This window comes from Ursus maritimus, unplaced genomic scaffold (assembly GCF_017311325.1).
Source record: "Ursus maritimus isolate PB19 unplaced genomic scaffold, ASM1731132v1 scaffold_25, whole genome shotgun sequence".
Lineage (NCBI taxonomy): Eukaryota > Metazoa > Chordata > Mammalia > Carnivora > Ursidae > Ursus > Ursus maritimus.
In genome coordinates, this window is record NW_024425008.1 from 25,372,735 (window position 1) to 25,387,709 (window position 14,975).

The window sequence follows — 14,975 nt, forward strand, 5'->3', positions numbered from 1 at the left end:
TCGAGCAGCGAACACCGCCCGGGAAGCGCGCGCAGGCGCAGCGCGCACGCGGTCCGGAGACGCCCGCGAGGGGGGTGTGGTCGGTTTGAGTGTCACTTGACCCCGTGTCCAGCCAGCTCTGCAGCTTGGTCCCGCCCTGCCCTTGGGGAACGGGAGAGGGGGCGGGAGAGGCTTTCTGGGGCTCCATCAAAGAACTTGTATTTTTCTGACAACGATGCTTCCAGACACTGGGGTGTGCCCTTCTCTGGCAAAAGACGGAGCCCCTAGAAGTGCCTTGGAGTCGTCCTGCCGCAGGATTCCGGTGTCCGCCCACTTGGCGGGAGTGGGCCTGCTGATAGCCTTTCTTAGCACGCTCGGCTGCTTTGTACGGGCCCCAGGTATGGCTGTCCCTCCGTGCTTTCCCTAGCCAGTGGTCTGGAGCTTGCGGGCAAATGTGAGCAACTTGGCTAGGTTTCGCTACTCAGTATCTTTCAGAGGTAGTTTCTGTAGCCAATCTAATTATTTTGATATAATGTTTTACTCTCACGTGATAACTCTGGCCGTCTCTTCGTGGGGCCCAAGAGTGACTCAGCCAAGTGTAATGATAATAAAGTTAACTACCAGATTGAAAATAATCCGTATAACCTGGTTTTCAACACTAAGTAATATTCTATAACTTGTTAACATTAGAAGAGAGTTTATTTGTCTTCATCTTTAGTTCATTTGTGTAAGCTGTTTGGAACAGGCAGTTTACTTTTTTTCTGTAACTACTCAGAAGATTCATGCACATGGGAAAAATAAGTGGACAGCAGTAGTCAGTGTTAATGCTTCAACATGTCATTATTACAGTTTTACATGTTACCGAGAAATTCCTTGGTGGGCCCTCCAGGGCAGCCCTTTGATTCCTTGTTTTCTTTCCTACCGCCTTCTCTGTATATGCAGTTTCAGACATTTCCCGCTACTCGCAAGGTCCTAATTATCTCAGCATCTGGCCTGCCTGTCACCAACTCCTGCAGCTCCCCTCCAATCTGGCTGAATTTCCCAGAATGCCTCCCTCCACCTTGAATTCCTTCCCTCTTGTGTCTGGGGAAAAAGAATCTTTCTCTTTCCGTGAGTTTTGTTGAATTAGTCCCTTTCCATACCCTCCAGGAATTGACTCCATCTCTTTATTCCTCCATCTTGTTCACGTCAAGTTGTATCTATCCACACACGCCTTCTCTTTGGTTTTAAAATATGTTTAACTTTCCCCTGCAAAACAAACTTAGTTCCCATGACCTGCTGCCTCTCATCTTAGGGTCCCATTTATTTCTCCTCTTCTCCACAAGCCTTCTTAATAGACAGCTGCACATTTGCGGTCCCCATTCTCTCATCTGTTCCTCAGTGTCCAGTCACTGTGGTCTGGCTTCCACCTTTTCCATTTTATTTAACTGCACGGCTGTTGGTGACTCCCCAGTGGCCAAAGACAAGAGCTGCTATTTCTTTAGCCTACTCATTTGCCATCATTGATTGTTCACTCCCTTGGAACTCTCTTCTCACTTGCTCCTGTGCCTTCTTGGTTTCTTCTTTCACGTTTTTGCTCCATCTTCTTCCATCTTCTTCCAGGTCTCAGGCATTATGTCTTTTCCTCACCTGCCCACCAAATTTAGATGTTCTTCAAAGCCCTCTTACTTCTCATATACACACAGTCCCAGACATTCTCTTCCTTAATGATTTCAACCAAATGCTGAAGTTTCAGGTCTCTCCCATGTTTAAATGATACTCAGCTTAGGGCTCTCTCCTTAGTTACAGACTCAGATTTCTCGCTGCCCATTTAGCACCCCCACGTGAACGTTCCTCAGGAACCTCAAACTCAATATGACAGAAAACAAACTCACGATCATCTCCCCATTTCCCCATCTACATGTCCAGTGTTCTCTCTCTCTCTCTCTTTTTTAAAGGTATTTATTTATTTATTTATTTATTTATTTATTTGAGAGAGAGAGCACAAGTGGGCAGAGGGGCAGAGGCAGAGAGAGAAACAGACTCCCCCTGCCCAACCAACTGAGCCACCCAGGTGCCCCTTGTCCAGTGTTCTCTTTCGTGCTGAAAGCATCAGTCATTTTGCAGTCCTCCCTCTGTCACCCCTTCTGTCTCATTAGTCAGCAGGCTCTGTTTAATGTACTTTGCAATGTCTCATATATGACTGTTCCTTTGCATTTCTACTGCCCTTGGTGAGTTCGTCTTCACTTTTCTTTTCGGACAGCATCACTCTCCTAACTGCTATTCTTGCCTTCAACATCTGCTCCCCAAGCTCATTTTTTAAGCTGCTGCCAGAGTAATTATCTTAAATACCTCTGACCCCATCATTCTCCTACGCAGTGGCTTCTTCTTTACCTATTCCTTCTTTACTTTTACCTTTCAAGTTGAAACATAATTTACCATGGTATTTCAATCTGCCAGGTTAGGTCCAGCCTACCTTTCCAGCCCTGCCTCCGCAGAGTCTAGCCCAGTGGATATCAACCCTAGCTGAGCTTTGGGACTCCCTGGAAAGCAATTTCTGGGGGTGAGACCTGGGTATTGGTATTTTTAAAAGCTTCCCCCAGTGTCCTAATGTGCAGCCAGGTTTGAGAAACCCTGGTCTAGCCACACCTGACTACTTGCACTTCTTCTCTCTTCCTTCCTTCCTTCCTTCCTTCCTTCCTTCCTTCCCTCCCTCCCTCCTTCCTTCCTCTCTCCCTCCCTCCCTCCCTCCTTCCTTCCTTCCTCCTTTCTTTTTTTTTAAATTAATTAATTTATTTGACAGAGAGAGAGAGAGACAGCCAGTGAGAGAGGGAACACAAGCAGGGGGAGCAGGAGAGGAAGAAGCAGGCTCCCAGTGGAGCAGGGAACCCGACGCGGGGCTCGATCCCAGGACCCTGGGATCTCGCCCTGGGCCGAAGGCAGATGCTTAACGACTGAGCCACCCAGGCGCCCCAACCTTTTTTCTTTTTTCTTTCCTTTTCTTTTCTTTTCTTTCTTTTCTTTTCTTTTCTTTTCTTTCTCTTTTTTTTCTTTCACTTTCTTATCTCAGTGTATTACCTTGCCCCAAGCTCCATGCACTGGGAGGTGGTGGAGCATAACATTTATGGGAGTGGGTTCTGTACGCAGACTGCTTGGAAATAAATCCCAGCTCCATCACTTACTGGTTGTGGTTGTGTAACCTGGATCATGTGCTGCTTCCTCCAAGAACACTTTCCCAATCTTCTCAGTCAGAATGAATCTTTTTGCTCCTTTGTGCTCTCAAGTATTTTGTGTTCTTGTTGTCGGACAGGGCTGAGTCATGGTGAGCTCTTAATGGATGTTCATGGGATTGACTAACATGTTGTGCATTTTATTATCATTATGTGCGTGCATATTTGTCCCTTATACTAAATAAAAAACTCTTTGAGGACAAAGATTATATCATTCATCTTTGTATAGCCTACAGTGTCCCAAATGTAGTAGACAATAGTTTTTTTTAATTCTATCGAGAAACTCGTTTTTTCAAAATGAATCTTAGGGGCACCTGGGTGGCACAGTCAGATGGGTGTCTGACTCTTGGTTTCAGCTCAGGTCGTGATCTCAGGGTCATGAGATGGAGCCTGCTTCAGATTCTCTCTCCCTCTCCCTTCGCCCCTCCTGCTAGTGCTCTCTCTCTGAAATAAATCTTTAAAATAGAGATAAGGGACTCTTGATTTCAGTTCAGGTCAGGATCTCGGGGTTGTGAGATCGGCGCCTTTTCAGGCTCTGTGCAGGGTGTGGAGCCTGCTTAAGATTTGCTCTCTCCCTCTGCTCACCTCCCTCTCTTAAAAAAATTTAAAAATAAATAAATAAAATGAATTTTAGAGAGGGCTCCTGGGTGGCTCAGTCAGTTAAGCATCTACCTTTGGCTCAGGTCATGATCCCAGGGTCCTGGCTTTGAGTCCTGCATCAGGCTCCCTGCTCAGTGGGGAGTCTGCTTCCCCCTCTCCCTTTACCCCTCCCCCTGCTCATGCTCTCTCTCTCTCTCACACACACACACTTTCTCTCTCAAATAAAAAAATCTTTAAAAGAAATGAATTTTGGAGAAAGAAATAACATCAGCCAGGCACTCTGTTTAGCCATGCTTTTCAAATATGGCCAAGCATAACATTCAGTCCAACTTCCCACCCCCTCCGCCCCCACTCCAGCGCTGATTCTTCAGGACCTGGATCCTCACTTTTCAGTGGGGGAACAAGGGAAATGATTAATCTCTATGGCTTCCATTGCAAATCCATCTCACCTCACGAAGTCTGCCCCCTGGAATATTCACATATGAAGTCTTATGTTATGAGGGGTGGGTGCATACAAGCAGTTCGGAGAAGAACACTAAATACTACAGTTTTCCTTCATACGTTCTTAGTCACAAGAGTGGCTGGATTCAAATGCCTGCGGAGTGACTGTACTTTGAACGATCATCAGCCACAACTCCTTTGACAATTCCGTTTTCTCAAAAGAAATTCATGCATTTTGGTCATTTGGCTTCGATTGATTGATTCAATTGTGACTCTGGAGCCATGGGTTATTTTGCATGTGCTTGTGATCGATTGATTTAGATAAGCATTATTTAGAGTTTTCTTAGTAAGGTAGGGCAGCTTCCAGAAACATAGAAGAAGGAATAACTTCTCTGGGACCTCCTATTCACTTTTCTCCCTTGCTACCAATTCTAGACTGGGGCATGGCCCCAAATTTGAGAACTGAAAGAAAAAGTCAGGGCAGAAAGGTACAGGCCTACCTCAGACACATGGTGGGCTCTGTTCCAATTCCTGCAATAAAGTGAATATTGCAATAAAGTGAGTCAAATAGAAATATAACTTTTATACGCACTGGTTTCCGCATGCACTATATTGTAATCTGTTAAGTATGCCTTTGTGTTATGTCTTTAAAAGGTACATACCTTTTATATATCTATAAATGTGCATACCTTAATTTAAAAAATACTTTGTTAAAAAAGGCTAACCTATCATCTGAGCATTCAGTGAGTTGCAATCTGACCATTTTCACCATAACAAATATAATAATGATGAAAAAGTTGGAAATACTGTGAGAATTACCAAAGTGCAACTCAGAGACTCAAAATGAGCAAATGCTATTGGAAAAAATGGTGGTTAGACTTAATCAATGCAGGTTTACAAACCTTCAGTTTGTAAAAACATGTAGTATCTGTGAAGTGCAGTAAACTGCAGTAAGACAAGATATGCCTGTATGGGTCCTATTCAACTTATTTGTTTATGTATTTAATGTTTATGGTCTATCTCCCATCTCCAGAATTTAAGTTCCTCCAGGCCAGTGATCCTTTTTGTCCAGTAATGTAGGTCAACCACCTAGAACTGTGCCTGGCATACAGAAGGCTTTAAGTAAATATTTATTGAGTGATTGAATTTATTTCAAGTCCTTCTTCATCTACGCCTTTCTCCCCACGAAAACAAAAATGAGAAAAAATGTGCTTAGTAACAGAGATGGGGTGAGGCCCGGGTCTGTAGAATCAGAGCTGACACTCTGGACAGATCCCCAACCCGGGACTTGGTACTTCTCTCAGACAACTGCCTTGAAAATCCCACCCTCTGGGCGGGCTCTGGGCCGAGCGCACCATTTCTGATTGGTCGGCGGAAGTGATGGGCATGAGAGACAGCGAAGGAGGAGCCGTTCTCTGGGCTTCCGGGCGCCGAGGTTACCGGGCTGTGGGAACCGTTGGCGTGCTGGTCGCCGGTGTAGTCCCAGGAGCCCGAGAGAAGGACGAGGAGGGTGAGCCTCGGATAGGGCCCCGTAGCTTGTCCATAGTTTGATACCCCTAAAATGTTAGTAGAAGGGGATTCTGGTGGCCAGTAGAAGCTGGGTCCCTGGGAAGAGGAAGGGATGGAGAGGAAGCCCGACATGGGATGAGTAGGGAGGCAATTGGTTTAAGCAGGTAATTGCCCCAAACGGGGCCTCTGTGGGTACTTGCGACCCGAAGCTCCTTGGCTCAGGTGTGTTCCTGTTACTTCGCACACCCGCTTGCACATATCCGCTTGCTTGCTCTGGCGTTGGAGGACCGTAATGTCAGGGAGAGGTCGCGGAAGTGTGGGTCTGGCCCTTTTTTCCTCGGGATTTGGCGTCCTGGAATAGGATAACGAGCCTTTACTTTTCTGCTTTTCTGGTCTCTGACAGGTGTGGGCATGAACATGGCAGAAGGGGACACCCTGATATCAGTGGATTATGAAATTTTTGGGAAGGTCCAAGGGGTGTTTTTCCGCAAGTACACTCAGGTATGTGGCCTACAGGCTTTGGGGACATGCGTAGGTTACGGGTAGGGGAACAAGAGACAGTGTACCTGACGAATAAATGTGCATTGGGAGAAGCCGGCTTTTTGGTAGCTGCGTGGTGGTTTGTAGAGCAATGGAAATGAAAATGCTTTGCAGTGGATGAAAGACAATGTAAATGGCAGAATCATGTGCTGTTATTATCATTCTTTTCTGACAGTGGTATCTAGACGCATATTAATGAGCTTCTCTCTTCCAAAGGGGAATTGAGGACTTCCCCAGTTCTCCCTGTTGTGGCCTCATCAGCCAGATCACAATTCTTGTAGGAAAGCTAATGTTGATCAGACAGCTTTTAAAGATTTTATTTATTTACTTGAGAGAGAGCACGTGTGGGAGGGAGAGGTCCAGAAGGAGAGGGAGAAGCAGACTCCCTGCTGAGCAGAGAGCCCGACCAGGATCCCAGGACCCTGGGACCATGACCTGAGCCGAGGGCAGACGCTTAACCAACTGAGCCACCCAGGTGTCCCGATCAGATGTCATTTAGATGAACTCAAGATATTTATGAAACTTTTTTCCTATACAGACCTACCAATGATAAACTTTAAGTTATAAATTAGGTACAGTAAGAGATTAACAACAATACCTAATAATAAACTAGAAATATTATAGTATTTTGTAATAAAAGTTATATAAATGTGATCCTTCTTTCTCTAAAATATTGTACTAATACTCACCCTTCTTGTGATGATGTGAGATGATAAAATGCCTATGTGTTGAGATGAACTGAGGTGAATGATGAGGGCATTGTGACACAGCATCGGGCTACTATTGACCTTCTAATGACTCTTCAGAAGGATGATCATCTTCTGAACTGAAGTTGACTGAAGGTAACTGAAACCATGGAAAGTTAAACCCCAGATGAAGAGGGGCTACTGTACTTTATTCCTTTTTATGGCTGAATAATATTTCACTACATGGGTATACCACAGTTTATATACCCATTCATCAATCAGTGGACATCTAGGTTGTTTCCACTTTCAGGCCATTATGAATAATGATGCTGTGAACATTTATGTATTTGTTTTTATGTAAACATTGTTTTCAATTCCGTTGGGTGTATATACCTAAGAGTAGATTTCTGGGTCGCCTGGTAAGTCTGTGTATAACTTTTTGAGGAACTACCAAACTATTTCCAAAGCAGCTGTACCGTTTATATCCCCACTAATAATGTATGAGAATTTCAATTTCTCCAGCTCCTTGTCAAAATTGTTATTGTCTATCTTTTTTATTAGAGCCATTCTAGTGAGTATGAAGTGGTATGTCATTGTGGTTTTTTGCTGTTTTATTTCATTTTAAGGTATTAATGAATTTTAAGATTGAAGTCATACAAAGCGTGTTCTCTCACCACAATGGAACTAAGTTACAAATCAATAACAGAAAGACAACTAGAAAATCTCAAATATCTGGAAACTGTGTAAAATACTTTCTTAAAAAATTGTGGTAAAATATACATAAGGAAAAATTTATCATTTAATCATTTTTAAGTGTACAATTCAGTGACTCTAAGAACCATCACTACCATCCCTAGAACCCTATCATCTTGCAAAATGAAACTCTGTATCCATTAAACAATAACTCCTAATTCCCTCATTCCCTACCTAGCTCCTGGTAATCACAATTCTACTTTCTGTTTCTATGAGTTTGACTACTCTAGGTACCTCATATAAGTGAAATCATACAGTATTTGTCCTTTTGTGACTGGTTTATTTCACTAGCATGTGTCTGATTTTCCTTCCTTTTCAAGGCTGAATAATATTCCGGTGTATGTAATATACTTGGTGTATGTATGTGATTTTGTTTGCCTTCTCCTAATAGTTGATGATGTTGGATAATCTTTTCATGCACTTATTGGCACATGAAAGAAAATATAGTATATCTTTTTTGGAGAAATGTCTATTTAATCCTTTGCTATGAGTTATGTCTTCTTATTGTTGAAGTGTAAGGATTTTTATATATCCAGGATACTAGTCCCTTATTACTTAAATGATTTGCATATATTTCTCCTATTCTGCGGGTTTTCTTTTTACTTTTTTTTTTTTTACAGATTTTATTTATTTATTTGAAAGAGAGCACAAGCAGAGGGAGCAGCAAGCAGAGGGAGAGGGAGAAGAAGAAGAAGCTCATGACCTGAGCTGAACTGAGCCACCCAAGCGCCCCTTGTTTTTACTTTCTTGATGAAAACTTCGAAGCACAAACGTTTTTAATACTGATGAAGTCTAATTTATTTTTTCTTTTGTTGCTTGTGCTTTAGTGTTGTATCTAAGGAACCTTTGCCCAATCCAAGGTCATGAAGGTTTATGCCTATAGTTTCTTCTAAGGGTTTTATCACTTAAGCTTTTAGCTTTAGATGTTTTATCCAGTTAGAGTTAATTTTTTATGTTGTGTGAGGTGGGTAGATTTTATTGTGTGTGGAGATCCAGCTGTCCCAGGCTCATTTGTTAAAAAGACTATTACTTTCCCCATTGAATTGTCATGCACCCTTGTCAAAAATCAATTGGCTGTAAATGTAAGGTTTATTTCTGGATTCCAGTTCTAGTCCATTGATCTATCCTTTTTTTTTTTTTTTAATATTTTATTTATTTGAGAGAGAGAGAGTGAGAGCACGAGAGGGGATAGGGTCAGAGGGAGAAGCAGACTCACCACTGAGCAGGGAGCCCGATGTGGGACTTGATCCGGGAACTCCAGGATCATGACCTGAGCCGAAGGCAGTCCCTTAACCTACTGAGCCACCCAGGCACCCCCATTGACCTATGCCAATACCATGCTGTGTTAATTATCATAGCTTTGAAGTAAATTTTGAGATTGGGTTGTGTGAGTCCTTCAACTTTGTTCTTCCTTTTCAAGATTATTTTTAACTATTCTGGGTCCCTTATGTTTCCATGAGAATTTTACCATCAGTTTGTCAGTTTCTGCAAAGAAGGCAGCTTTGATAGAGATTGCTTAAAATCTGTAGATCAATTTAGGAAGTATTATTATCTTAACAATATTGTCTTCCATTTCATGAACATACAATGCCTTCCCATTTATTCACATCTTCTTTAATTTCTTTCAACAATATTTTACAGTTGTCCAAATGTCTCATACTTCTTTTGTTAAATTTAGTCCTAAGAAATTTATTATGTTCAATATTATTTATAAATGAAATTGTTGATTGTTCATTGCCAGTTTATAGAAATACAATTGATTTTTGCATATTTATTTTGTATCCTGCAATCTTGTGAACTCGTTTATTAGTCCTAATTTGGGCGTGTGTTTGTGTTTATCCCTTAAGATTTTTCTGTAAATGAGATATGTCATCTGTGAGTAAAGGTAGTTTTACTTCTTCCTTTCTACTTTGAATGCCTTTTATTTCTTTTTCCCTGCCCTGGCTAGAACCTCCAGATGTGGCAAAAGCCACTTGTCTTTTTTAATTTTTTGACGATTTTATTTATTTATTTGACAGAGAGAGAGAGAGAGAGCACAGTATAGGCAGAGTGGCAGGCAGAGGGAGAGGGAGAAACAGGCTCCCTGCTGAGCAGAGAGCCCGATGCTGGGACCATGACCTGATCCAAAGGTAGACAATCAACTGAGCCACCCAGTTGCGCCAAGAGCCACTTGTCTTGTTCCTGATCATAGGGAGAAAGTGTTCAGTATTTTACCATTAGGTATGATATTAGCTGTGGGTTTTTCACAGGTGCCTTTTTTATCAGGTTGAGTATGTTCCCTTCCATTCCTAGTTTGAGTGTTAGAGTTTGTCAAATGTTTTTTTTTTGTTGTTCAATCTATGAGTTGATCGTCTATTTTCATCTGTTTTCTGTTGTACTTATTAATACAGTTTGTTATATTGTTTTGTTTATTAATATTGTGTTTTGATTAATATGATTTTTAAACTATGGTGTCTTGACTTTTCTATGTTGAACCAACCTTGCATTCCTAGGATAAATCCCAATTTTTCATGGTATGCCATCCTTTTTACAGGTTGCTGGATTTGATTTTCTCATATTTTGTTGAGTTTTGTAGCAATATTCACAAGTGATACTAGTTTATAGTTTTCTTTTCTTGTGATGTCTTTGCCTGGCTTTGATATGAGGGTAATACTGGCTTAATAGAATGATTTGGGAAGAGTTTTCTTCTGTTTTTTTGGGAGCATTCATGAAGGATTGGTGTAAGAGTCTTCTTTAAACATTTGGTATAATTCACCTGTGAAGTCATCTAGTCCTGGGCTTTTCTTTGTGGGAAGTTTTAAATTTCTAATTCAATCTCTTTACTTGTCATAGGTCTTTTAAGATTGCCTATTTCTTCTTGAGTCAGTTTTATTTTTTTTTTTTTTAAGATTTTATTTATTTATTTGTCAGAGAGAGAGAGTGCACAAGCAGAGGAAGCAGGAGGCAGAGGGAGAAGCAAGCTACCCACTGAGCAAGGAGCCCGATGTGGAACTTGAACCCAGGACTCTGGGATCATGACCTGAGCTGAAGGCAGACGCTTAACCGGCTGAGCCACCCAGGCGTCCTTGAGTCAGTTTTAATAGTTTGAGTCTTTTTTAGGGATCTTCCCTTTTCATCTAAGTTCTCTAATTTGTTGTTCTCTAAGTTCTCTACCATTGTTTATGGCATTTCCCTATAATCCTTTTTATTTTGTAAGGTTGGTGGTACTGTCTCCTCTTTAATTACTGATTTTAGTAATTGAGGCTTCTCTCTTTTTTCTTTATCGGTCTAGCTAAAGTTTTGGCAATTTGGTTGATCTTTTTAAAGAACCAACTTTTGGTTTCATTGATTTTTCTCTCTTTTTTTTTCTCATCTTTATTTTATTAACTCCTACTCTAATCTTTATTATTTTTATCTTTCTGCTGGTTTTGAGTTTGGCTTGATCTTTTTCTAGTTTCCTAAGTTGGAAGTCTAGGTTATTCATCTGAAGGGACTTTCTTTTTAGATTGAAACTGGTGTTGGTGATTATATTCCTTAAAATAATTTTTCCAGAATATGGTTATGAGGAAGACTTAGCTTTTTGGAATTTTTGTAGGAACAAACACTATTTGCTTATTTAGATAGATATTCAAAATGGAGCATGAGTCAGCAACGTTATGCTATCATTTAAAAATAAGAACAGAATCAAATGCACAAACCTACAGGAAATTCCCATTCTCATCACCAGTCAAATTTGGGAGTGCTTTTTTCACTCTTAGAAGTTCAGATAAATCACATTGCAATTTAAAAATTTGACTTTATGAACTCCTGCTCAAAACTCAATACAATCATTATTATAGCTAGTTACCAAATAAGGTAACTTTGAAGAGCTGGGAGTAGCCAAATCTCTTAATTTGAAGCAGAGGAGAGCAATTGTTATACAAAGTGAATTGGATGTAGTCTTCCTTAAAATCCATTCTCCGCATCCTTTCTTTATGCCCCCATCTTTGGCACTTAATGCGCACCGTAGGTATCTTCTATTTTTCTTCCTTCCTTAATTTCCTTTGTACCCCTTGAATTGTTTTTTGACTGCAGTCTCTTTTGTTCATTATACAAACATGCCTTTGCTTTGAACATAACTGATTTGATAGATACTTTAGTTTCTCATCAAACATGGTTTTGCTGTGCATAACATTTTCTTTGGCCAAATGCAGCGATTTCCCATATTTACTAGGTCACTCCTCTGGCATTTGGGCATGCAGTCATGGTAACTCCCATTTTCTTTTGTAACCCAATTCCTTCCATTTAGGTAGGTTACTTAAATGATAACTTTTCTCATATTTCTGCTTGCCAATTAAAAAAAATTACCTCTAAACATTGCTATCTTTCCCAATTTTTCAGTCATTCCACAGTTTCATGACTTAAAGGACATTGGAAAGGCGAAGGGAAAAGCAACTGCAATGATTAGATGGTCTTCATAAACTTATTCAACTTTAAAGGTGTGATTATTTAGACAGAAGAGAATAAAGTCAAGTAAAAACCTAATCGTTATGTGGTCTCATGGAACTTTGATGTTCAGAGGCTGACCACTACATGCTTTTTCCTTCTCTAGGAAGAGGACAGAAAGTGGGCTTTGGATGCCACATAAAGACCTTGGGTTAGACAATTTTTCTGAAGTGAGAACAAAGGAATGAGTTGCCCAGGAAATAATGATCTTTAAAGATACAATGGACACTCGTTCATCTGGATTTGTTTAGGTGTGGTCCTGGCTGAAGACAAAGAGAAGGATCAGATAACTTCATGCTTTTTCTATTTAATATACCCACTAGATTCTTGATTAGGAGAAGGGAAAATGAGCAGGATACAGCCCAGTATCCTAACAACAATCAGCCTTCGGGAATCATTTTAAAAGCATCTGATTTGCTTTAGTACTTAAGTCTTTAGTACTTAAGCAAATGGACTATGTAATGAAAATTTCTAGTGCCGAGGTTTTATAGGGTAGAAGAAGCAAATGGAGTCAAATGGCCAACACTTCATGTTAAGGTCAGAGAGAGTCTCCTTGCTGTAGTTCGGTTTTGACTGTTCTGGACAACATCAAATTAGTTTCAGTGGCTTGATTCTAGGCCAAGATTCTGGCAACAGATTGTAGCCTCAGTGTTTTGTTCAATCTCACTGGATTTTTCTCTCTTACATTTTTCTTTCCCTTAGGCTGAGGGTAAAAAGCTGGGATTGGTTGGCTGGGTCCAGAACACTGACCAGGGCACAGTGCAAGGACAATTGCAAGGTCCCATCTCCAAAGTGCGTCATATGCAGGAATGGCTTGAGACAAAAGGAAGTCCCAAATCACACATCGACAGAGCAAACTTCAGGAATGAGAAAGTCATCGTAAAGTTGGATTACTCAGATTTCCAGATTGTGAAATAATGGCCTGAATTTAAATTTTCTAAGATAAACTCACCGGTTTTGTTTTTGTTGTTAATATAGAACTACTCTGTGTTCAGCATTAGAATTGGTCAGTAACTTAGTATCAGATATTTGAATATTACTGTATATTATATGTATGATAGAAAGATGACAAACTCTACACAATTCTAAATAAATAAAAATACATTAGAACCTTCTGTATAGGGTACTGTCTTTATCTTTGCTGAACTTCTTTGGGGCAAAATAAGAGGTATTTATTCAGTAAACATCTGTGGGAAGAGAATTTTGACGTAATTTAAAAAGAGCTGAAAGAAAAAGCAGTTACTTTGAATCACTTTTTAAAAAGATTTTATTTATTTATTTGACAGGGCGAGAGAACACAAGAGGGGGAGCGGCAGGCAGAGGGAGAGGGAACACAAGCAGGGGGAATGGGCAAGGGAGAAGGACTCTCCGCTGAGCAAGGAGCCCGATGCGGGACTCCATCCCAGGACCCTGGGATCATGACCTGTGCCAAAGGCAGACACTGAACCAACTGAGCCACCCAGGTGCCCCGAATCACTTTTTTTTTTTTTTTAAGATTTTATTTATTTATTCGAGCAGAGATAGAGACAGCCAGTGAGAGAGGGAACACAAGCAGAGGGAGTGGGAGAGGAAGAAGCAGGTTCACAGCGGAGGAGCCTGATGTGGGGCTCGATCCCAGAACGCCAGGATCACGCCCTGAGCTGAAGGCAGACGATTAACCGCTGTGCCACCCAGGCGCCCCTCCCCAAATCACTTTTTAAAATGGTTTCCATGAAGTTTTCTTCAGGAAATTGTACACCTAATAATAACAAATACCACAATTTCGATTTGTTAGCTGTTCAAATGACATTTTGGACTAATTACTTTTACTCTCCTGGAGTTCCTGCTGTCATTCCTTTCCTCTGGGCAAGGATTTCATATAAAGCTATGTTATGGGCTAAATTACATCACACACCCCAGCCCACCCCCAATTCACATGTTGAAGTCTTAACACTTAGTACCTCAGAATGTGACTGTCTGGAGATACAGCCTTTAAAGAGGTAATTAAGGTTAAATGAGGTCTTTAGAGTGGGTCCCAATCCAATATGCCCCAGTGTCCTTAAAAAAAGAAGAAATTGGACACAGACATGTATGTGCACAGAGGAAAGAACAGGTAAAGGCAGAGGGAGAAGACAGCCATCTACAAGCCACGAAGAGAGGTCTCAGAAAAAACTTGTCAACATCTTGACCTCAGACTTCTACCCTCCAGAACTGGGACAAAATAAATTTCTACTGTTTAAGCCACTCAGCCTGGTATTTTGTTACGGCAGCCCTACAAGCAATAATCAGGATTTTGCTTCATCAGCCCTTCACGTTTCCCAATTTGGCTTGGGCAGCCATTAAACAGGTATATAACAAATGCTTGCCGAATTTAGCAAGTTCGTCGTAAATTACAATTTTTGAAAATAGGTTTCAATGAAAATGAGACAGCAAAAACTGAGGATTGGTTAATAACTTCCCAAACACCTATTCTCACAGTATTCTCACAGTTCTCATTCAGTTAGAAAAGGAGCTGTGGTGGCATTAGGAACACATCAAAAAAGTAAATGAAAGGAGTCTTGGTGTCCTTACCTGTAAATTAAGAGGGTCGGACTAGTTTCTCAGTCTTTTTCCACCTATGAAATGCTATAACTGTAAGATGGAGGGCTGTGGATTTATTCATCCATCGAGTGCCTAACAGGACAGGCACTGAAAAGTAAACAAAATAGATAAACTCCCTACCTTCAAATAGTTTACATTCTAGTGAGAAAAGATCTAACAAAACACAAATAAGATACATTGAATTAAATGGTTGCTAGGACGCGCGAAGGAGGTT

The 14,975-nt window shown here is 40.9% G+C and overlaps 1 protein-coding gene across 2 annotated transcripts; it reads left to right on the forward strand.

The window, feature by feature from the left end:
- The first annotated feature begins 126 nt into the window (after positions 1-126).
- ACYP1 (acylphosphatase 1) lies at positions 127-13,296 on the forward strand. 2 transcript variants are annotated; one of them, XM_008699609.2, is made up of 3 exons: positions 127-377; positions 6,142-6,239; positions 12,884-13,296. In XM_008699609.2, the coding sequence occupies exons 1-3, from the start codon at positions 215-217 to the stop codon at positions 13,097-13,099; spliced, it is 477 nt and encodes a 158-aa protein (XP_008697831.1). In that variant the 5' UTR covers positions 127-214; the 3' UTR covers positions 13,100-13,296. The 2 variants fall into 2 exon arrangements, with proteins under 2 accessions (XP_008697831.1, XP_008697839.2); XM_008699617.2 differs by lacking the exon at positions 127-377 and adding an exon at positions 5,626-5,739.
- The last annotated feature ends 1,679 nt before the right edge of the window (positions 13,297-14,975 follow it).